General features: G+C 42.2%; 1 protein-coding gene across 1 annotated transcript in view; it reads right to left on the bottom strand.

The window, feature by feature from the left end:
* T265_14992 (hypothetical protein) overlaps nt 1-23048 on the bottom strand; it is a gene marked incomplete at both ends in the record, with an annotated part of 93080 nt that overhangs the window by 30699 nt on the left and 39333 nt on the right. The window contains 3 exons of the mRNA XM_009176116.1: nt 8403-8535; nt 11659-11837; nt 20160-20314. Of these exons, the coding sequence (XP_009174380.1) occupies nt 8403-8535; nt 11659-11837; nt 20160-20314 (467 nt within the window). The remainder of the gene's footprint in view (nt 1-8402; nt 8536-11658; nt 11838-20159; nt 20315-23048) is intronic.

Here is a 23048-nt window from a genome sequence, read left to right as displayed (position 1 = left end):
GTTCACAAGTACGAGTAACATGTTAGAAGACCACCCAAGACAAATCTTAGCCATTTGTATGCCAACCGATGAATAGGTTAAATTTACGTCAAAGTCCTGATGGTCAGCTGACATCATCCGTGATTCAAGTTTTGACTGGCAAAGTTCACAAATTATCGTATCGTGTTGCAGAGTCAGAATCAGTGATTTTTCCATTGACTGACCCTGATTTGGTGACCGACGGCTGGCAGGACAAGCAACAATCATAAAATGGTATTTCCATATGGTGCACATATACTGTGTTTGTGTTCAGAATTCTAAAAAACTAAAATTCGAATTAGGAATGCAGTTGGACAACTTTCTACGCATCAACATTATTGTGCATCAAATTATCCAAAGCTTTTGGGAAGTTTAAAAATATTCTGAAAACAGGAACCGAGCATCTGCCACTAATTCCCCTACTTTCGAGACAAGACCAGCCTTTGTTTTAATACATAAAGTATCGTTTATGTTAAACTTTATCATCAAGAAATCCTTGGTGAATAGTTGGCGACAAACACAATCGTTTCTTCTTGTCAAACATCATTCAGTTCCGAGCATTTTTACTCGTCACCTGGATTATTGACCCATGCACCCAAACACAACCCAAGCAAAAACAAAAATCCTATTGGTAAACTGACCAAGACAGCTGTCCTGAGGCCAGAGATGTGTCTCAGGAACGGAAAGCGGATGGAAAGGATGTATTTAATTGACTTATTTTTTACGGGTCGCGCGAATTCGATATAGATAAAAATTTTGTTTTGTCTGAAATCAACTGTAATGCTGAACCGTCTCCTGTATATGAAACAACATAAGTGAGAGGAGGAATTTGAATTAGCGTCATCCAGCTAAACGAACACAGGTTCGGAGCTGTCAGTAGTTGGTTAGCCACGTTCACGCAAATATATGCACCAGTTGCGAAGCAACTGAACTGACCTCTGATCAATGGACGAAACATCTAAAAACAGTTACAGCGTCTATTCATTAGAAATACTACATACAGAACTCACAAAAATATCGTCATCTTGAGGGGAAAACCCTTCGAAGATTCTTGGTTTCCTTTATTTTGACTAATTGTTAAGCACAGTGGCATGCCTGTGGATGTCATCCGGTGAATCCCGAGCAGCGGCGACCTTACTTCAGCAATTCTATACAGAACAGAGGTAGCAAGGCAAGTAGCGTTCGCTGAGTAAACAGCAAAGCTGCAGGAGTGGCAGCCCATTTCATTGATGATTTCTTCTGGAAAATTCATCCGCCGTAAGCAAATGGAGCTGGCAGAAGTTTCGAATCCAAAAAGTGGGGGTCGTCCAAATGTTCGTCTGCTGTCATGTGACACGACTATTCGCTGAGTTTGGCCAGTGATATGCACACTGGTACTGTGTCCCCAACTGGTATCCAAACAACTTCACCCAAGTTACCAAGCCCAGTAAAGCCGTCCGGAAGTACTGGATCAACCATCAGGTAGTGTGCTATTATTTTTTGTTCAGCCTTTTGTCTGTTTCTTGATGCTCAATACGCCAACTTCATGTATGTGGTCAAAGTCAGCTAGTCAAAACGGAACTGGTAAAAAAAGTGCAGTTGCCAACATGGTACATGTAGTCTGATGGCACCAATAAAATAGTCAGCGTTATCAACAGCGTAGCTCAGACCCTTGCGAATCAGAGCAGGGTTGGTACAACACACTAAAGCGTAAGCTGTGCAAAATGTATCGTAAACTTGGGAGCTACAAAATCCATTTAGTGTGGTTTAGGGTAAGCATACTGTGACCCACTGGACTTTGGACAATTTTGAGTATTGAACTAAATCCGTGTTGGGAGCTGTTTTCATAGCTTGGTTCCTGGTAGGGCTTTATTTCACTTCGTATTCTCCCCTTCGAGAGGGACCTCGATATCTGCTGATCGGGATAAAAAGGAAATCGTTCTGTCACGCAAGAAGTACTCTACACAGGGGTTCTCTATAAACGAAAATCTCTCTAACTGCATCCTTTTATTACAATAAGCTCTACATTTGGAAAGCCATAATGCGCAAATCTTTGAGGTGTTAACACTGTACTGATTGTAAAAATCTACCAAACTAGCTTGCAGAGATGGGTATGGGCCTGATTGAATGATGCAATGTGCCAACTGAACAGATATAATCATTAAAGCACAAATCAAATGTAAAGAACAGTATTTCGTCAGTCTCCTGAAAGGGTTCTGTGCTATAAATCAAAGACAAGGTTCATAAGGCTCGCATCTAATTGAATAACAAAACGAAAAGTCCCAGATACGTTGTTGAATGTTTTGACTGCATTCCTAATCAGTATGTCTAAATCCATTTTAGGGAGAAATTCCCACGTAGAAAATAATTTCGTCGATCCCGGGGGTACTCTCTCTGAATTATACTCATTAAACTTAGCATCCATAAGTTGTAGAGTCAGCCCTATACGTGTTGTAAACGCACGAGAAATGTTCTTTTAATTTTGAGGATTGGCAATAGGCGTATATTGAAAGAGGTTTGAGCACTTGAATTTCAGACACATTATTTAAGGGGTGCTCTGAAGTATTACCACGAGTTTATTCTCAAAACAAAGATGACTGTTTGAAAACGGGATTGGTCGCACAATGAGTGAAGCAGAAAAGAAGCAAAACAATCGCAACTTTCAGTTAACCTCCAGGGAGTTTATCAGAATGGAAGAGTTGTAATATGAAAAATGTGCTCAGAACATTCGTGATCCCCATTCGTCAGAACTCATTTAGTCGCTTAACATTCCCGTCAAGTTCTAGAGGAGAACTGAGCGTTTGAATTCCGTTCGCGGTGAAATGAGGAAAGCACAGAATGTTGAAGCCACTTGCAACTGTCCAGGTGTGCATATATGTATATATATATATATATGTATATATTTTTACACCACATTATGCATAAAAAATTGTCGGCTTATCGAATTTTTCAAGAACTGAATGGTTGAACTATTGAATAATAACAGTCTTATTATTTCTGTTGCAAACCGAATCTTGTTTGACATATTTAGAGTTCCTTCATAGCATTCAGATGTAATTAGTTTCCTGTGTGGTTTAATCACCAAGTCCTGTAACATCTGATAGAGTTTCCTTGATTTCCGCTCTTGAAATGTATTGCGCTACTGGCAAAATGTAGGATGGGTTTGGTATGGGTATACCATCAATAGTACTTGCCAACTGCGCAAAACCTTGTCCTTTATAGCGCCAGTTTTGTCCGGAACACGAAGGAAACCTGTCGCCCTTTCCTGAGTAGATGAACATTGATTAATTCTTACCAGCCATTGACAGCTGGGTGACTTTGTGGATTTGTGAAGTATCTATACAAGTAAGTATCTACATCAACGACTTTATCCATTCCGTCACTATTCTAAAAACACTTCCAGTTTCTAGCAACACTGGATACAATTGATTGTTTGCACTAACGCAAAAGTTGGTCTTGTAACCGAAAACGAGCACCCACACGTCTGTCTTTAGGATGGTTTTCTCACCGTATTAGATGCTGGTGTAAGTAAGGACAACCATGACACGTCGATGCGCACCAATCCACTCCATAAGAAACCACTGATGATACCATCTAGAGTGGTGATGAAGCGTTTGCAACCAAATTGCCCAGCTGGGCGCACAAATCAACGACCACCAGCGAGTTGTAAGTACGTCTGTGAGCCTATATTCGTGACCTGTTGAAAACAGTTTTGGTATCTCATTGTCAGGGCTTATCGCGCCTGGCGTCTCTTCCATGAGCAGTCATTTAGTTAGCCCTCATTCTTGATGAAAAACACTCACTGCACCCATGCACAAGTCTGGTGAAAGTGGGGCCAAATGAAATGCGAAATTTAGGTTGGAAAATAGGAGGGGGGACTGAAAAACTTGTTACTTAAATTGCAAAAGGTATTGCGATTCTCCATTTGTCGGCTTATCGAATTTTTCAAGAACTGAATGGTTGAACTATTGAATAATAACAGTCTTATTATTTCTGTTGCAAACCGAATCTTGTTTGACATATTTAGAGTTCCTTCATAGCATTCAGATGTAATTAGTTTCCTGTGTGGTTTAATCACCAAGTCCTGTAACATCTGATAGAGTTTCCTTGATTTCCGCTCTTGAAATGTATTGCGCTACTGGCAAAATGTAGGATGGGTTTGGTATGGGTATACCATCAATAGTACTTGCCAACTGCGCAAAACCTTGTCCTTTATAGCGCCAGTTTTGTCCGGAACACGAAGGAAACCTGTCGCCCTTTCCTGAGTAGATGAACATTGATTAATTCTTACCAGCCATTGACAGCTGGGTGACTTTGTGGATTTGTGAAGTATCTATACAAGTAAGTATCTACATCAACGACTTTATCCATTCCGTCACTATTCTAAAAACACTTCCAGTTTCTAGCAACACTGGATACAATTGATTGTTTGCACTAACGCAAAAGTTGGTCTTGTAACCGAAAACGAGCACCCACACGTCTGTCTTTAGGATGGTTTTCTCACCGTATTAGATGCTGGTGTAAGTAAGGACAACCATGACACGTCGATGCGCACCAATCCACTCCATAAGAAACCACTGATGATACCATCTAGAGTGGTGATGAAGCGTTTGCAACCAAATTGCCCAGCTGGGCGCACAAATCAACGACCACCAGCGAGTTGTAAGTACGTCTGTGAGCCTATATTCGTGACCTGTTGAAAACAGTTTTGGTATCTCATTGTCAGGGCTTATCGCGCCTGGCGTCTCTTCCATGAGCAGTCATTTAGTTAGCCCTCATTCTTGATGAAAAACACTCACTGCACCCATGCACAAGTCTGGTGAAAGTGGGGCCAAATGAAATGCGAAATTTAGGTTGGAAAATAGGAGGGGGGACTGAAAAACTTGTTACTTAAATTGCAAAAGGTATTGCGATTCTCCATCGTCTAACATTTCATACGAACCTCTCACATCCGTTCGAGAGGGAGTAACCTATGCAGTGGGAGTATGAGACAGCTCGTTGTAACGAAAGCAAAACGTAACAAGATTCGTCACGACGGGAATCTCTGGAAGATGCATCGAAAACTCATAAAGAATTGTTCATTGTACCATAGTTAGTTCCATCGTTGTCCTAATTTATTACAAAATTTTGTTTTGGACCGAGAACTGACGATTCTGTAAAAACTTAAGAGAATTTCAATTTATTGGGCTGGTTAAACTGCTTTCGTCGTTCGAGCCGGAATTTTACCGTTGCTGTAGACAGAAACAAGCGACTAGTGCATTGGAATTCTCTCTTCAAAATGTAAGATGCGATAAGCAATGCTATGAGTTCCTTCTGATGGCATAGCGTCCAACAGAGAGTAGCAGGTAAATGAAATTCGTCCAAGATCGGATACACCAGTCCATGAATTGGGATTCTGCCCAAATGGTGATGTTGCGGAATATGGGTAGCTAGGGTGCACTGCTTGATTCGAATGGCGCTATTATACTGGCGGTCTAAAGTTAAGGCCGACATTAAACCCGCTTGGACAGAAATGCTTCAGAAGATTCTTGAAGCCAACTCATTCTTCTCCAAGAGCAAGTCGCTGCCAAGTAATTAGTAATTAGAAGAAGGTAACGAACTATGTAATGACGATATCTACTCGATTGGCAAAGAAAAGTTGGTAAGCAAATTTTCAAGCTGAGCGATCAGACCAGCAAACATTCCGCCCGTCTCACTAACCGAATATTATCATCCGTGACGTCAACCGTCACGCACAGATTACGCCGTATAATAATAATTTGGGTGGGCGGTGAGACAAAATAACTGCTGCTTCATCAATGATTAATAGACGTCGTTTTTTCTTATATATGCACATGGCAGAGTAACACCTGTAAGCCTGTGTAAAACGCCCCATAAAAAACCCTAATGGACCAACAACTGTAGGCCGGCGTCTCTGCTTAATCCAAACAGTTTGTGTAGGAATTTATAGTTGCTGTAAATTTGTCTTGCTCCAAAAACTGAGGCAATTGTGCTTCGATCCACTTAGTAGTGCGTTCCTTTAGAATGCGAGCAATCTGTCGGTCGAGAAAGATACAAGCTATAATCTTTCCCACTGAGTACACCAGGCTGAACATGCTGTTATCAGTTTCCTTCATCCTTATACATATTGATTTTCCCTTCATCCTCGAAATGTGCATAACAGGCACAGAAGTTAGTTTTGCACAGCAAAGCATCCAATCACATTGCTTCGCACTTGCAGCTGATTCATGGTCATTTGCAGTCCAGCGGCCGTAGTTAAGTTAGACAAGTAGATTTTCATTGTATATTAGGGCAGGGTAGCCATGTGACTCAAGGCAATATCTCTTGGACAGCCGATTAGTGTTGAAGAGTGCTTTGCATGCTATCAGAATTTCACTGAGTAGGTTAAATTTCCACCGCTTGTTTGCTTTTTACCAGCTGAAGGTTTTGGTTTTTCGGGCCAGAGGTTTCTTCCAAGCCAATACAAAATTATTTGTGACAACGGCAATCCACGTTTTACTTAGGCAATTCATTTGATTTGGCTTGAGATTTCTTTATTCTTTCCATGTATGTTTCAGCAATTTGATTATGGCACTTCTGGGTTGCTTTCGGACATCTGTGCTTGCCAGACAGATAAATTATCCATCAAAACAGCCTCACTCCCATTTTTGCATTAGTCAAATTGCTTTCACAATGATGACTTAGATACGCGTTCGTATTCTGGCCAACTGGTCTTCAAGTGTGTTTGGGGCTTGGTAACCCACCATAAAAACTTCGGTACAGTTTCCAGGGTCCTCAATTTGATTATGTCCAACTTTCTCCAGGCCTCATTCAGACGCTGCGGAGTACGCTTGAGCACAAAGTGTTGGGTGATCCGTATTGAACCTAGCACCGCTTTTTCACCAGTACATTGTCAAAATCTCTTTGCCTCACAGTGCTATAGCCGATCAGGAGTCAACTTCTTGGATGGCGGGCAACGTCTCTCTCAAACTGAACCACGTGTCCGCTATCGAATGTTCCATTAGTGCACACATCGTCAGTTGCGTTCCACCGAGTTCACTGATCCCATAGTAAGTGTGTCCCGTGTCGTCTTCTAAGTTTCCGAGTCCCTCTGAATTCGAGAACTGAAATCATTCAACAAGAAGAAGGAGTCACTTGAAGGTGGAGATCTGACCAGGTCCAACAAGTGTTCGTACAATTTGCCCTTTACCTCATATGAATGTGATACTGTGGGGACACTGGCACTGATAACCAAGGAAAACTGTGCCCACGAAACCCGGAAGGGAATGGCCACTAGTATCGAGCTGATGCAGTTTGGTTTGCTTATTTTTTCCGAATAATGTAAACCGCAGCTGCCAATCAGGTACCATGTTCATATTGGCTTTCCTGTGCTGTTGCATTCCGGTAGATAATACACTCACAATCAGTCTCTCACTGTTACCATGAATCAGACAACCGGGCCTCACTGGCTGCAGTAAGGTCTTTCTTGTAGCACATGAGTTTTTGCAACGAGAGCAGTTCATCTTTCAACCCTGTATCCTTCATCCTTATCCAGGAGACTCCTTTTTGATGGATTCGAAGTTGTGGACCATGTGGCTTCCTTATTTTTCCAGTTGGCGTCATGTGCAAGGAGGTAGAGCTTTTCCACTGTTAAGCGTGGAAACGAGGGCATATTTTGGGTATGCCATCGGCGGCTGTTTTGCTTCCAGTTATAACCCAGTGAGCATTTGAGAGTTGTCCTAGCCTAAAAGTGTAAGTGTGACTCCTATTATCACTGCACACGGTAAATGCTCTTTGAGCAGCATCGAACGCCTGATTATAAAAATAATTGGACCGTGCTGGATAATGCCTCACAGTAAACCGTAGGGTAATCAGAGTTACGGTTCCTACAGCCAAGTGATTCTAAAGTGCCCTTCGCCAGAGGAAGGCAGTATCATTGCCTCCATGAATGTGGAGATACTGGTAACTCTCGGGAGGAAAACTTACTATTCTCACCATCCTGTCGCGGCATTTAGTAAGACATCTCCTCCAGACCGCCTGGTAACACGATTTCTCATGGTCTAGATACACGCCACCCTTCGATGAACTGCTCTTACTTGGTCTTTCTGGTCTATTTGAATCCTGGGCAACTGGGTGTTAGCCAGTTCAGCTCGCAAGGTCATCACAGCACACGAGCCCGTCCGTAAAGAAAAGGTGGCGGTTTCAGATCTGGATTCGAACGCATCCCCAGATTTTATGTACGATGTCTATATACCCTAGCTCAATATTTAATCAGGACGCCTTCACAGGCAAGGTGAAACACATCGGGATTCATTCCACGGGTTGTGCCCTCTTGGATACTATCATCTTCAGGTCACATCGTTAGACACCTGTGACGAAATGGAAATACCGGGGCCTGTTAAATTACGTAAGGTTCGGCGACCTACCGATCAACATCCAGACAGAATAGTAGATCCACGTGGTACCGGACATTTGGAACATCAAGTGGAGGTTGACGAAAATGCTGACTGCTGGTACCCATGGAACACCAGGCGTCTGAAAGCAAAAGAAAATAGACGACTGATGAACTGCATGCCATGTCCGAGACAATGAGACTGCTTAATTATAATGTTAACGAGTAACGAATCTCACACTCAAACAACCGTTTTATGGTTAGTTTGAAGAATGAATTGCAAGGACTGTGAAGACCAGAAATTAAGTTCTGGAAGCATTACTTCGGTTTTAGATAAAGGGGAAATCTGGCCGTTGACATAGGCAAGTGGCAGAATCTACACATGCAGGTGTGGTGCATGTTGAAACTCGTATGGTCGGTCAGGATATCGGCGAATAGACCAACCGATAGACTGCATGAGCGAACAACCAATCGTGATCGAAGGTCTCCCCGGCTAGCACCACTTATAGTGACATATACTGCCACTCAAAATACAACCCCTCAGCTTCGCTTCCCAACTACGCCTTAGTGATACAATCCCGGTTGAAGATTAAACATCTGCAATCAAATTGCAAACATCCAACAAAACCTCGACCATACATCTACATATTTTGTGGTTCCCAAACCCAAGAAATTCATGTTCATTTTCCCTATTTCGCTGTGTATGACGTTTCCTATGCTCCTTTTAGTGTTAAAAACCTTGTGAAGGACATGGCGTCTTCCCGATTTCCCTCACCTTCTTTCATCCGAATGTTCGAATATTTTCATTCAGTTTAGTCTTCATTGATTTGGTCATCAACTCTCAAAACATCACTTGATCCGGCGGATTTTTTCAAAATACGATTAAGACTGGTCCGAATTGAGCGCAAAAGCTGAGCACCCTTTCTAGCTCTTCAAAATGGAGAAACTTTATGGTCTGCGTTTTTAATTTTACCAGGGTTTTGTTTCCAAATTTCGACATACACCCACAATCTTGCCTCAGTTACCTTTGAAGTATTCGTGAGTATTTTCCCGCAGAATATACCGGCCTTATCATTGTCACATTTATGAATGAATTGATGTGTATTTCGCGTACCGTCTGACAATGACATGGCGAACAAGAACCGGTGATGTCACTAACTGAGCAGAACACATCGTGACGTTATACGTGTTCGATTCACCCACAGAGGGAGATGAAAGTGATTAGTATTTAGGTTCATGATCAACCAACAGTGATTTATATTCCGGTGTAAGCAAATAAAACCTGTTCTTCGCGGGGAATAGCATCAGAAGTCACAAGCGATGTACTTCTAAATGTGCCAGGCCCAGAGCAAAAGCAACCTATACGAACCACTGACCATTAAACATTGCACTCTTTCATTCCGGGTCCAGGAAGGTGAAATCATCTGCCCACCAGACTGCGCCACATGTGCATCCTGAAGAAGTCTCATTTACAAAGCCGACGTTGAGGAGCAGTCTTGCAGTCCTTGCAAACTTTTGGTTACATGATGAACCCTTCGACATCCTCGTGGATTTTTAGCACTGGTCGCATAAAGAACAACAACCAATGAGTATATGGATACATTTGACGCTCCACTGTTTACAAGGAAGTTGGTGTCGGTTCCGCTGACTTAAATGGGTCTCTTCGCAATAGTTGGTAATGGTGGAGAGCTGAACGTTGTCAAACAAATCTTAACGATCTTGATGAATACAGGGTCTCTCATTCTCTTCTCAAACTCAGTTTTGTAGTCTTGGCATGGACAGAAGAACTGACTAGGACTGGAGCATAAAATAAGTGAAGTAACGTTTCATTTGACGCTGCGAAGGATTCTGCTAGTACCCGCACACCACATATCGAGTATAGATTCTGTTCACTGGAATTTCGGCAGGACGTCGTTTTTTTTGATGGAACTCCGTTTAGTTTTATTTTGTGCACAAACGGGAACAACTGTGGTATTTCACACAGCCTGTGGGAATAGCCTACCAGAGGCAGGAAGTAATGCCGCTGACTAAGGCAGCAGGATTAGTGAGAACGCACCGGTGAGGATTCTATCGTACTGGCTGCTTCACACGTGTGTGTAAATGCAGAATTCGGTTGCCTTCTGACACAAATCGTACTGCTTGGCCAGTTTTTTTCATCCAGGGTTCTACCTTGAGTCAGTAGGGTTATCCTCAGGCAATGAAATTCAGTCGTCTGAAGCTGGAACGACTAGCTCGTAGTCTCAAAGGGTGACCAAACTGGGTATGAACTGACTGGGACGACGACGTGATCTTTGTATGTGAGAAACTAATCGGCCACGGATGTGGAGATACGAAAAAGGAAGAGTTCTTGAGAGCACTAGTCACAGGCTCCGAAAGTCAAACACAAAGGATGGCTACGTGCTGAAACAGATAGTTATACAGACCTCATTTCTATGATTCTTACTGAATGGTGTAGCAAGGCTGCGAGTACAGATTACATCGTAAGTGGAAAGGACCTGTGGTCCACTGAGAAAAATCTTGCCTAAGCTGTGCTTTGGTTTTAAGCTAGACCGGACCACGAATATCTACTTCCATCTGAGTTAATGTGTCTAAAATGGTCAATTCACTGCCTCAAGTTGGAGCCGAACTTCACGTCAGGACCTGACAAATTTATAGTCTAACTTAAGTTTACTTGAAAACGCACTTTATGAGCCGGCCTACACAAGAAAAGTGCAGACAAATGTGAGCGTAGCGCAGGCTATGTTGACTGCCTGTTTGCTGTAAGGTTCCGGTTCGGTCTTGTTAGGTTAGTGGATTCCAACACGTGGAATAATCTGGTTTTAGACTTCCTCTTACAACTGGACAAGTCAAATAAGTTTAAGTAACTTGGAAAACAGGAAACCTTGGTTTCTGAGTGGGTTTAAAAATCCATACTCTGCATTCCATCCGATAGTTGCAGTTAAGTCTTTGTTTGCGACTTGAAGTGAGTTTTTTATTCAACGGAGGCCCTTGGGATTTCTACATAAAAACTCCGGAGTACGACAAGAGGAGTTGAGAAGAAAAGAAAGCGTTCAGCAGTAGCACCCTCCCGGTGCCTAGCTGCCATGCGAACCGAAGGAAGCACGAGAGCCTGGGATACTCCCAAGCCTAGACAGGGGAAGTCGAGTGGCAGAGATCGAATTCGAACCATGGACCTTACGTTCAGTAAATTCGCGCTCTAACCACTTGGGCCATCTAGCAGAGGTACAGGTGCATAATTGGTAATACTGCTATTAATGTAAAATACACATGCAGAAAACCTCCAAACTTACGCGAAATGAAACTTTTGATGTGTTTTCCGGTTGTCGAGCCAAACTAATGCAGAGCAATATGGACAGAAGCCCGAAGATACAAACAGTGACACAAACGGTAATGAAAATTCCTCCAGAGTGAACAATGTCGTCACCTCCAAAATAAGCGAGCGCCAGATCCACGATTCCGATTGTCAAAACTGTGGGATGAAAATGAACACAAGTAGAGAAATTTAGACAATTCGATATCTGATACTCAGATGAGCTTCACTAAACCATATCCGGAGCAGTAAATAAAGAATAAGAGGAGAATCATTGGCTGACGAACTGTCCAGCGCTGAAATCCCCGGAGGAAGACTTTTTGGTTCTGAAAACAACACTTCAATGAGGGATGCCACTAGCCGAGGTTTGACTAAGAATTTTCATTTACGCCGCTCTTAAATTCTTCCACAATATTTTACAAAGCTGACGGTGAATATGGTGGATATACACGATTTGCTAATTAGAACGGAACAGTTCAAAACTAATAACCACAGGAAGGATATCAAATCGTCTAGAAACGAAAACGACGTCTAATAGACACGAAAGCAAATACTTAGCTATACCATGGCATACCACAACCCCACACTCACAATTTGTATAAGTCCGTTATTTGTGTATGTGTGACCAGGGTGGTCCACCTATTAGGAGTTTATTACTAGAATGCAGACCCCATTTATATAATTAAATACATGGGACGTTATCCGGCATTTGGTAAGATCAGACTTTGCAAATTACACTTTTCAACGGGCGATTGAAAGGAAAAAATAAACTATAGAGAATGGTAGCTGATGAACAAATTTTGTCCAGCTAGATCTCCATTTGCTTCACCTCCAAACACAGAGGACTCCAGTGAGTAAACGTTACACGAAAAATTCAAACACTTTAGAAAACTTTTTAAAAGTTCACAACCGGTTTTGCTCTTCTTGGAGCTAAACATGTAAGCGCAATCCCCGAGTTTCCCTGAACCTTATGTCATACTAGAACCTAATTTGGACAGAATTCGGCAATATAGTCCTTTGCACTAGTATTTGGTTATGGCTGGGGACTTAGGTGAATTCAGTCGCACCTCTCGTCGGTGATGGCTTGTGCCTACTCGATGAGCCGAATGGATGCCAAATCCGGCCACCGCCTGTAGAAGAGTTTTCAGCAACCTTTTGAGCGATCTGCTACCTTTAGAAAATGTGTTGTGACACTTCAACTGTGGTACCATCTGAAACATGAGGCGGCTTGGTACAGCACATTCCGCTGACGCGAGAGATCACAAACGAGTGATTCGGCTGGATTCAGTTGATTCTCCTATCAGAGTCAGGTTCGTATGCAAATGTCAGTGAAGTAGCTAATGGAGTAGCAAGTTAGCACTCGTAAATATGACGCTTTAAAGTAAACGAAAGAATGGGTTATAAAAAGCACAGTGTCCAGATATTCTACCTTGAAGTCCAAAGGCTGATATAAATGGAACTGACAGTCAATCAAATGGTTTATTCATAAGCCACCCATTTATCTCCAGCCCATTACTGTATTGCCTGTTTTGATATGGTGACAACGTCTAGTGGGTCTCATCATAGCTACCTACCAAGGAAACTTGTTTATAGTTTACGAAGTAGTATCGAATAAACACCGGCAGCTTGAGATAAAAATCAAATGAACTGTTTTGTCGTAAGTACAGGCTTGGGTTATTCCCACTCGAATAGTTGTGTGTTTTACTGTGCGAAGCAGCACATGCTGTGGTTTTTGGGGCTAACATTTAGGCTGAAGGTGACAATTTATTGCTTTAAGAATGACACTTGTTATCTTCCGATCTGTTCTGCTTAAACTGCATCTTTAATTAGTAAGAAAGATGAGCCTTGTGTGTTTATTCCTCCACACGTACTCAGACTATTGAACTTATGGTGAGGTGAACACAGTAGTCTCTCTTGCTAGAGAATGAATCCCCTCTCTGGTTGGAGATAGTTATACTCCAAGGGAACGAACAGCTTGTGTTTTGCCATGGTGGCTTAAACAGCCATCCAGTAAGCTCGTAGCCGGACGGGTATCTTATCGAGCGTTTTTGATGGTCTTGTCGAAAGCGTGCTTACCCTTATTCCTGGACTACACGTCTCCCGACCTCAACATGCACTGGGACCAGTGTTCTAGACAGACCTAATCAATCACGGGGATACATACAAACATCTATCCGTGTGAGATTTGCTGCTTATCAGTAGCTCGGTTCTACTGATGCGGCCGACCGCAAATAAATAACAAAATAGGCGTCGTTTCATTGGCCTTCAAACGTGACGATTATTCACCACATCAAAGGCGTTAGGTAAGACCCAACGAGTTAGGATGGGGGCATCAGATTGTTTGTGTATTCACACAAACCATACTAAATAATGTGGTCCACTTATCCGAGAATCACACGGGATTATAAATTCTTTATGAAAGAAAAGTATCAAGTATTAGCACAAAGAGGCGTTTTCCGGCACGCCTATTCGGAAGCATCCATTCGGCAAACAAAAAGCATCCTACTGTGTCCCCGTACTGGAATAATTTGGCAGGACGGAATGAACTTGCAACTGACCAATGTGAATCCCCAAACAACCACAAAAAATTTGGAAACTACACCTACAATTGCCATCTTGTTCGGTCTAACTGAGTTCCAAGATGCGAAATTCTTGCTAAATTAATTTGGTCAACCGTTGACTGCAATGAGCCAAGTGTTGTAATAAATGTTGGTCTAGAATTTCAAAAAGACGACTCCACCTGTGCGGACGAATGTAAATAATAGCTGAAGATGTATAGCAGGCACATGAGGAGGTGAATGCTGTATAACCGTTGCTGAAGGATCTCCCGTATACAGTGTAGCATTCCTTGAGTTCACTTGAAGCCAACCTATATCCAGGTAGGTTCCGCAGCTGTTGCCAAAACGGGAGTGAATCTTAATATGGCTCACATGGTTTCCATTGCACATGCCTTTGAGTAGTGCCGGCATTAACTGTTTCGTTGTTTCTCATCGTCTATACGGAGCGTTACCGCATATTATCCAAAGCATGGGCCCGACAGAGACCAACTAGCACTTGAAGAAATGAATACACCAGCGGGGTGCTTGAACTGCCCGAAAACGACTAGCTCATTGGTTGTTTTTTCCTCGATGGCTGGCAAGCGGAAGCAAAGCATTCATTATTTTTACCCCTATTGAATCAGTACGCAACTTTGTAGAAGCTTCGGGTAACGCTGTCACAGAAGTTTGGTGGTACGTTCAAATTGATTAGGTTTAATAAAACATGAAACGGTGGATCTGCACTTTTTAGTAGAATAAAGAACCAAGTGGTAGGCACTGCTGGCACTCGACAGATTTTCGTACCCAGTTCAGATGGGTCTGAGACTGGAACCGAAACAACAAATGATATTACGTTTCAGATTTGTAGGTTTCAAATAAAAAAACGCAGCATGCACTCGGGGATGAATGTTTAAAGTACAAACCCCTGGCTATATAAATCAGATATATTTAAAACTGAGAAAGATGGAGAGACCTGTAAACACAGGAAGCCGCAACTGATGACGTTTTATCGCGCAAGCGTCCTTCAAGTTACGTTGCGTCCCGAGACCCGTTTTTTAAACCTTAGCATAAAACAGCAATCCTTTTCAGAGTCCAGGAAGGGCAACGATAGGTGCGACCTAATAGATCATATTCGAACAGGGGAGAAATTATCCACTCAAAGAGCTCAATCCATCATTTTTGTGGTAATCTCTTTCGGGGACCAGCAGTGCATCAAGATAGTGGCATTAATTCATCAAGCTACTAAAAACTTAAGAGATAGCAAACAAAAGCTTGAACCAGAAAAGTTAATAGAAAATTAAGATGAAGCGCGGGTTAATTCTTAGGCCATCATTCATGCATTTATTATACAAAGTGAATCTAGTAAAAATTATGCAGAATTGTGCTTTTTGTTTCTTTTAACTGCTTGCTGCAATGCCGCAACTTTGTAGTCTGCGCCTCATGACACAGTAGCCGAGGACTTAGCACAACGGTGAGGAATCTGAGATAGCCAACAAGAAACTGTTATAGATTATGGCATGGTTGCATGCTGTGAGAATGATTGGAGATTCACTGTGGCTTATCGTGCAGTATCCGATCAAAAGTACAGTTTCCATGTGTATGTATTTCCGGGTGGTGAAATACTGGAATGTCAAAATATACCAAGGCCAGTGAACATGGGATAAGCAAAGAACTGATGCGGGAGAGGTGAGGCAGGTGAAACAGCAGAGCGACTATACTACACAGACAAGGAACGTAGGTTGATCGACCTTTTTTGTGGATCTAAGCGATACCGTTTTTATTCTGGTTTTGTCTACACTGATCTGGTTTGAGGAATTCTTGGTTATTTATTCTGGTCAATGCTTACGCAAATGTGAGTGCTGGGCCCGAGTTTTCGTCGGATTAGAACTTACTGAAATACTCTCAGTTCTAGAGGATTTTAAATCAGGTTCTCTGACATGCGAGAAAACCGTGTTAGCGTCACTCCGCCATCGCAGTACAGGCGATACTGAATTACTCTGAGTGATAAGTGATAATGATGAGTGAATTTATTCCTAATCAGGCTGTCCAATTTGTCCGAGCCCCGAGCGACAGCCCACTGTCCCCCCGATTTTTTGTTCACTAACGCGCACTTCAAAGCTTAGTTACTATAAGTACACCAGTCCTATAGGTTCCATGATCACTTGTTCGCATTCTGTTGCTAGTTTTCTGTATCCGACCAATAACTTTCACTGCTAATGAAAGATTTTTCCGGATTATTTCAATCCCTTCCTCCCTCTCGTGGCGTACAAATAATGTGTTTGGGCTTTACCAGTTAACTATCTTCCAAGATATCATGTGTCACTGTACCGCAGTCGATTGATCTGCAACGAAAAGACAAGGCATGGTGAAAACTGGTAAGACTACTTACCAAACTCCTATGATGTTATGTGGACCATTGACTAAAACCCCTTTGTTCTTATTGCTGACCGACAGCAATAGTGGGCAGACCGCATCGGAACGATAACAAGTTAGCAAATTAGCCAGACAACAAGGACAAATCGAAGGGACTATTGAAGCAGATTTTGTTTTTCCACGACAAAGGAAGGTTTTGTTCCAAGAAGAAACTGAGACTGAATCAAATAGTGTGGACTCTGTGTGACACAAATGGCAGGATTTGGTACTCACAGCAGGCGGATGAAAGTAAATAAAAATGTTTGTTTTCACTGAAATAAACAAAATAGCTGAAGTTTTAGTCCAATTGGTACAATTGTCTGTGGGCCGCGGTGTTTGGGTGCATTGCTTTGTTTTCTGCTCACCAATAATATTGTCAAACACCCGCTACTCGATATAAGTTTCGCATTCAAATCAGAACCATCTTTTAGGCCCCTGCATCTTGTTTCTAAACCGCCCATTTGCATTCTGCTTTTTTACTTTGCTATAAGATAAGCAACGAAGTATTGCTGTTAAGCAATTTCACTGTTATTTGTGGCGTTTTAGAGTTTCAGGAGTCGAAAATTCCCATATTTTCAAGTTTGAACCGAGTGAGTAAATCTGACCAAATTAGGTGATTGGCGGAAAATCAAAGTGAATGATTGCGGATTAATCGATTAGGAGCATTGTGGTAGGTTGCGTAGTTGTTTTGGGGAGCTTGTTTATGTATGGAGGGCGATGTGTGCGGTCAATAAAAGCAAATGTCTTACTGCAGATTGTATCTCCCCAGTTTTTTCTGTCAAACTTGGGAACTACAGTTGTTTCATCAGGCCACTATGATACGGAAACATTGAGAAATTTGTCCCGTCAAATTCCACTAACTTGGGGGTTGAATCCGCCTCAACCAGCGAAAATTTACGTAAAAAACCTTCAGTTCTTTTCATTCCTTTAATCCGTTTCGTTATTACGACGAGGCACCGAGAATTTCATTGCGCTATTTCTTCCAACTGGACAACCCGGGCTTATAAATAATGATGTAGGCACTGAAAATGTATTTGTTGAACTTTTTAAGGTCGAAACGCAGTAGGGCCCTACTACCAATAGAAGCATATACATAGGGCGAAAAGAACATCCAGCATTACCAACTACGGTGGCCCAGACATGTAGTGCTCATGTTAAATTATTGTTTGTCGACAAGAGCGCTATTCTTTGTGTCACCTTGAGAATGGTTAAAACTTTTAGGCAAACAAAATGCAACTTGACAGAACAGTGTTTGTTTGATGTGATCCGCCAAGTAGAATAACCCTACCTGCGCTTGACCGATTGAGCGCTTGGAGATGTAAGTACCTTAGAATGTTGGCGGACCCCCTCCCATCCATGCCTTTCTCTTCTTTTTATTTTAACACTATGGTGATAAGGCACTGAAGTGTCGAAAATGGCGCTGCAGTCTCGGATGGTGATAGTGGTTATGTGAAATATTACCTGTCTCTTATATAGACTTAACGCAGCACACGTACGTTTGCTGAAAACTCTTCCACAGTCCATGACCGGTTTCTCCCTTCTTGGGGCTCATCCGGTAGGCGTAGTCCCCGAAATCCCATGTCCTGCTTGAACACAAAGTACACCAAATTCGACAAATACAGTCCCTTGTATACCAGTTTTTTCACGGACGACTCACTGGAAACCCAGCTGACACTTGTTTACGATGTTCTGAAGCTGAGGCAGCCAGTTGAAAAAGAGCATCATCAACAGAAGACTCAGCTGGGATTTGAATGAGTCTTCCGTGAAAACCAAATGTGTGAATTTAGACAAAAAATAATTCCTTTTTCTAGAAACGTTACCTCATTATCTTCCCAAGAAGAACGCGTGGCAACTCACAGATTACCAGAGACACATCACTCCAATGCCATTTTTTTTACCTAACTTATGCTCACTATCAGTCTACATTTTCGTGGTTGGGGCATCTTTTATCTACTGGTCAACAAAGTTCACCGAAAGAATGAAACCCTATATCTCACGAATAACAGTGGAATTCCTCAAAGTAACACAAAGCTGTTCATCGTAGTTTGCTCCCTGTTTTGTCTTGGTTCTACCAATATGAGGTGTTTTACTGTGTACAAAACGTTTGCCCGGATAGTTTAGAAAAGAATACCTGGACACAGTAGCTGCTTTGCACAAATAACGAAAGCGTAGGCTGACTGCCCGAAACGAGGTGTAAATTTACCAATATCAAATGAATACCAAATGAAAACCTTAAACAAGGAGCCAAACACGACGAGAAAAGCCGACATCAAATGGTGGTGTGGGAAAATTCATCATTTGTAGATTTCCATGCTCATACGCATTGAGTTCTGCTGTAACAGAGATCATCTAAAAAGGAACCACTGGAGTACAAAATACATCCCTTTGGTGTAAAACATTTTATGACGGTTGAACTTCCTCGAGAACGAATAGCCCATATAAGATGCCATTGGATAGGATAATGCGAAGAAAGGAGGCAGTGAACAAAACTTGTTTTATGTAATCCGTTATTACATCACAAATTTGTATGATGACTTCCACGATTACATTCAGTCATTCGAAGCGATTTAATATGAACCTGTAATAATACTACCGAGAGAGAACCGGTTTTAGCTTATTGTTTACTGGACTATGCATCCAGTACAACAGTTCTACCACCAATGACGGATAAACTCAACTGATTATCGACAGAGAACACATCCGCACCTGATCTAGTTCAACCGTAGCGCACGAACACACCACCTGTCGACTGTGAATCCAGAACTGAGCAGTGCTCTTGAAGTCATCCTTTAGGCTCGTGACAAACTACCGTTTTACTTCATTCGGAATGAACAGATGCAATTTCAAACACCGCACGGTGCGGTGGGTTTTGTTTATGCGCACAAGGAGGGTTAGCCAATTAACTTATCGTGAGCACGAATCAGTGAAGCGGGATGGAATAAAAATAGCGGTATCATTTCAGTGAATCTGACCAGGAAACCTCCGGGTTGTCGTGCGTTGAGTGTTCCTTCATATCCACCGGATGACGGCTACTGGTCTGACGAAATTAACATGAAGGATGAAGTGAACTGACGCGACAGAAAGCTCACTAATGCGGCAACGGTCAAGCCGTTCGGCACTCTGGATATCTGCAATAAATGCAGCTTGATGAAATGACTCTAGGTGCAACGGCTGGAACAAGCTTGGTTCAGCCAATAAAAGACCTAGTGATGAATAAACCAGCCTTGGATAGAGTGGTAAGTGTTAGAGGCCAAGTAAAAAGGTTAGATTTCCCATAGAGCGAAAGGCACAGCTTCGTGGTGTTCTTTCCGAACTTAACCGCCGTATTAAGATAGACTGATATCAACCTATATCTTTTAACCATTTCACCGCCATTCTTCCTACCAGTGAAATACTTCTACAAGTGCAATGTATCGTTACTATACAACCGTTTACTGGGTTACGTCACACTGAACAAAATCCAGGGGAAAATCTTTTGATGAGAAAACTCCACAGTTAAAACAAACGCGATACTTGTCGCAAAGTCACTCACATAGCAAATAGGTATTCATTGTGTTCACCCATTCGGATGTAGGCGTGGGGTCAGCCTGTTCTGGGACAAGACTCAATTGAATATAGTGTTTCAGCGACTTTGGACATTTGATTTCTACTTTTTCAAGTTTCGCTGTTGTGGAGTAGCCACCTGACCTGAGAAATCATGAAAAGAACAGTGTGACTGAAATATGAAAACGCTTTTAGTAAGATGAGTTGAAACTCACAAAAAGACGGTCATTGGTTTCGACATTATGCGGACTCGTTATTGTACACTTTACTCGATCAAACTCCATGCTTGGATACATAATCTTACATAAGTAGATTAAATCATGCGGTTGTTAAATCAAACAAACAAACCTTTCGTTTACCGGACATACAGTAAAAAGGCTGTTTCTTCGTTTAGTTAAGTCGATATCCAGGTGATAGAATTATTTCGCCTTCTCATTCAAAGATAAGAATAATCGGAAATAGCCATCACGCACGACTGGTTTTGCCAACGCTGGATTCACCACAGAATAAGTTTCGTACCACTTCTGTTTAAAGTTACTTTGAGAAGTTACTCAACTCGTGTAAAATTTGACCAGTTTGCTCTTTTACAGCCCCTAAAAAACAAGCAAAATCAATAAAAACTAAATTAATTCGACGAGCAAGTTCTCTTTTTCTGTGACTAGTCATGTGACTACTTAAATCTCACAATTCATTTGACAATCAGAGTAGAACTAAAATTGATTGTTGCGCGGTGAAATCCGGATTTTTATATTGATTTTCCTTTATTTCCCTTGATGTTGAGGTCACCCTCTCTTCTAGCAGTAAGGATTTATACAATCCCAGTCCATCCTAGCTTTATTACCATGCTCGCTTCTCTGTCAACAGTTCACTTATAACTTGCCTGTTGTTCCGTCAAAAGATTCATCAAGTTTCCATCGGAAAATGAAAGAACGTTGATTTAAAAAAGGAAGCTCACCAGAGGTGAGGTCTTTTCACTCGGTGTCTCCAGATTAACCGCAGCCTACTTTCGAGAAAACAGGGGAACAAACTGACGGTTAAGGTACGCACTATGCCACCTCCTGGGACGGCGCTTTACGAAGAAGTCTTGGTAGTAGCAGGTACAAGGAGCCGAACTATTTGCCACCGGAAAAAATAAAATGCATGAATCTTCTCAGTCATGAGGATTTACACCATCTTGTTTATTTATCACATAAAACCGTGTTTGTCTGCCCCATTCAAACTCATTTTTGACAGAAGATTTTTCTGGATTGACCATTCGAAGATGCCTCCCGTTTAACAAAACCAGTAACAGTTTAAGATGCTTGAGAAAGTTTAAATGTTTGAATTTAAGCCTGAGATTGCGCAGGGTGACTATTGGTTGTAATATCTGTTATGGATATCTGTCTTACAGCCATGACACTTTTGAGATTTCAGTGCTACCCACGTCGAAACTGAACTCGCTAACAAGATGAGCCGTTTAACCTCGGTGTGGTTGCAAACAGTCTAAGGCTATCCTCTTGAGGTATTCATATTTTTTATCGCTGAGATCTTCATGTGGACTGCGAACTGGACTGTGGACTGAGATAAACAATTTGAACACATCCTGGCCAGTTTTCCCAGCAATTACACTGACAAAGTTTGCTATTCACCTAAAATCACGTTCGTGTTTGACCTAAGTGGCCACCCCTGTAGACAGGCCCTACGCAAACCCCATTGACGTAATCAATTCTCGGTCGACTGAGCCAACGAAGGTCGTATATTTGTGTAGCTGTTGAGTCTCCACTCAATGGATTGTTTACTATTACCGCCCAAAGGAGTCTGAATGCTGTTGTACTGCAGTCCTAATTTGGGATCACCCAATTTCACAGATGTAGTATACGGTGTCTGTCAGTTTGATTGATTTATATATATATATTAGTATTGGTGCTGTACAACCTTGCTTACTGGGCTTTGGCTCATGAGCTTTGTTTCTGTTTTCCATCCACAGAAATTGTCGTGAACACCTGCCTTCGGAGAATCACTGTCCCCTGGTACTTCCATAGCGTGCATATTACATAATTGGCGACCACGCCAGGATGGTTACCGCACTCAGAGTAGACCTACTGCAAAGATCCTGGCTCTACATATGTGCATACAGGCCTCAGAGCTAGCACGTTGTTCATTCACACACGGTAGACGCGGCCCCAGATAGAGCAACATCTGCACACGCTCACCAGCTTAACGCACCACACCACTAGCACCGGCCGGTTCACGTAGGCCATGGTACACCGGGGACGGTGTTCTTCAAAAATTAGGCCAGTGTGGTATACGGTGTCTGTCAGTTTGATTGGTTTATATATAAGTATTGGTGATGTACAACCTTGCTTACTGGGCTTTGGCTCATGAGATTTGTTTCTGTTTTCTATCCACAGAAATTGTCATGAACACCTGTCTTCGGAAAATCACTATCCCCTGGTGCTTCCATAGCTTGCATATTACAAAGACCACAGTACCATTTCAAACTGAAGAAGTATTCTGTCTCCAAGACTGGTATAATTGTAATCGCATACCAGTTTTACCTACCTTTATATTCAGCATTCTCTAGTCTGTTCAAAATCCTCAAAGATCCATCCATGTATTTTCCAACGCAAGTTCCACTATCGTTGCCCTCAGATTCTTACACAACACCAGATTTTTCCGTAAGTGACCCTTGCTAGGGATGTTCTGAGTGTACGCATATGTTCTCGAAGGTTGCGAGCTAAAATTCGCATCCGGTGTGATCCAAATCGTGCTTATAACCGCATTGATGCCGTAAAACCATGGATGGACTCAGGCATGGTTGCGCATCGCGACCAAATGAACACACGTTAAGTAAACGTCTAATTCGGTTTTCTCCAGACTCCCATTGAGAGTGTGAGTT

The sequence above is a fragment of the Opisthorchis viverrini genome (genome assembly GCF_000715545.1).
Source record: "Opisthorchis viverrini unplaced genomic scaffold opera_v5_314, whole genome shotgun sequence".
NCBI classification, from domain to species: Eukaryota; Metazoa; Platyhelminthes; class Trematoda; order Opisthorchiida; family Opisthorchiidae; genus Opisthorchis; species Opisthorchis viverrini.
This window is presented reverse-complemented; position numbering and strand designations above follow the sequence as displayed.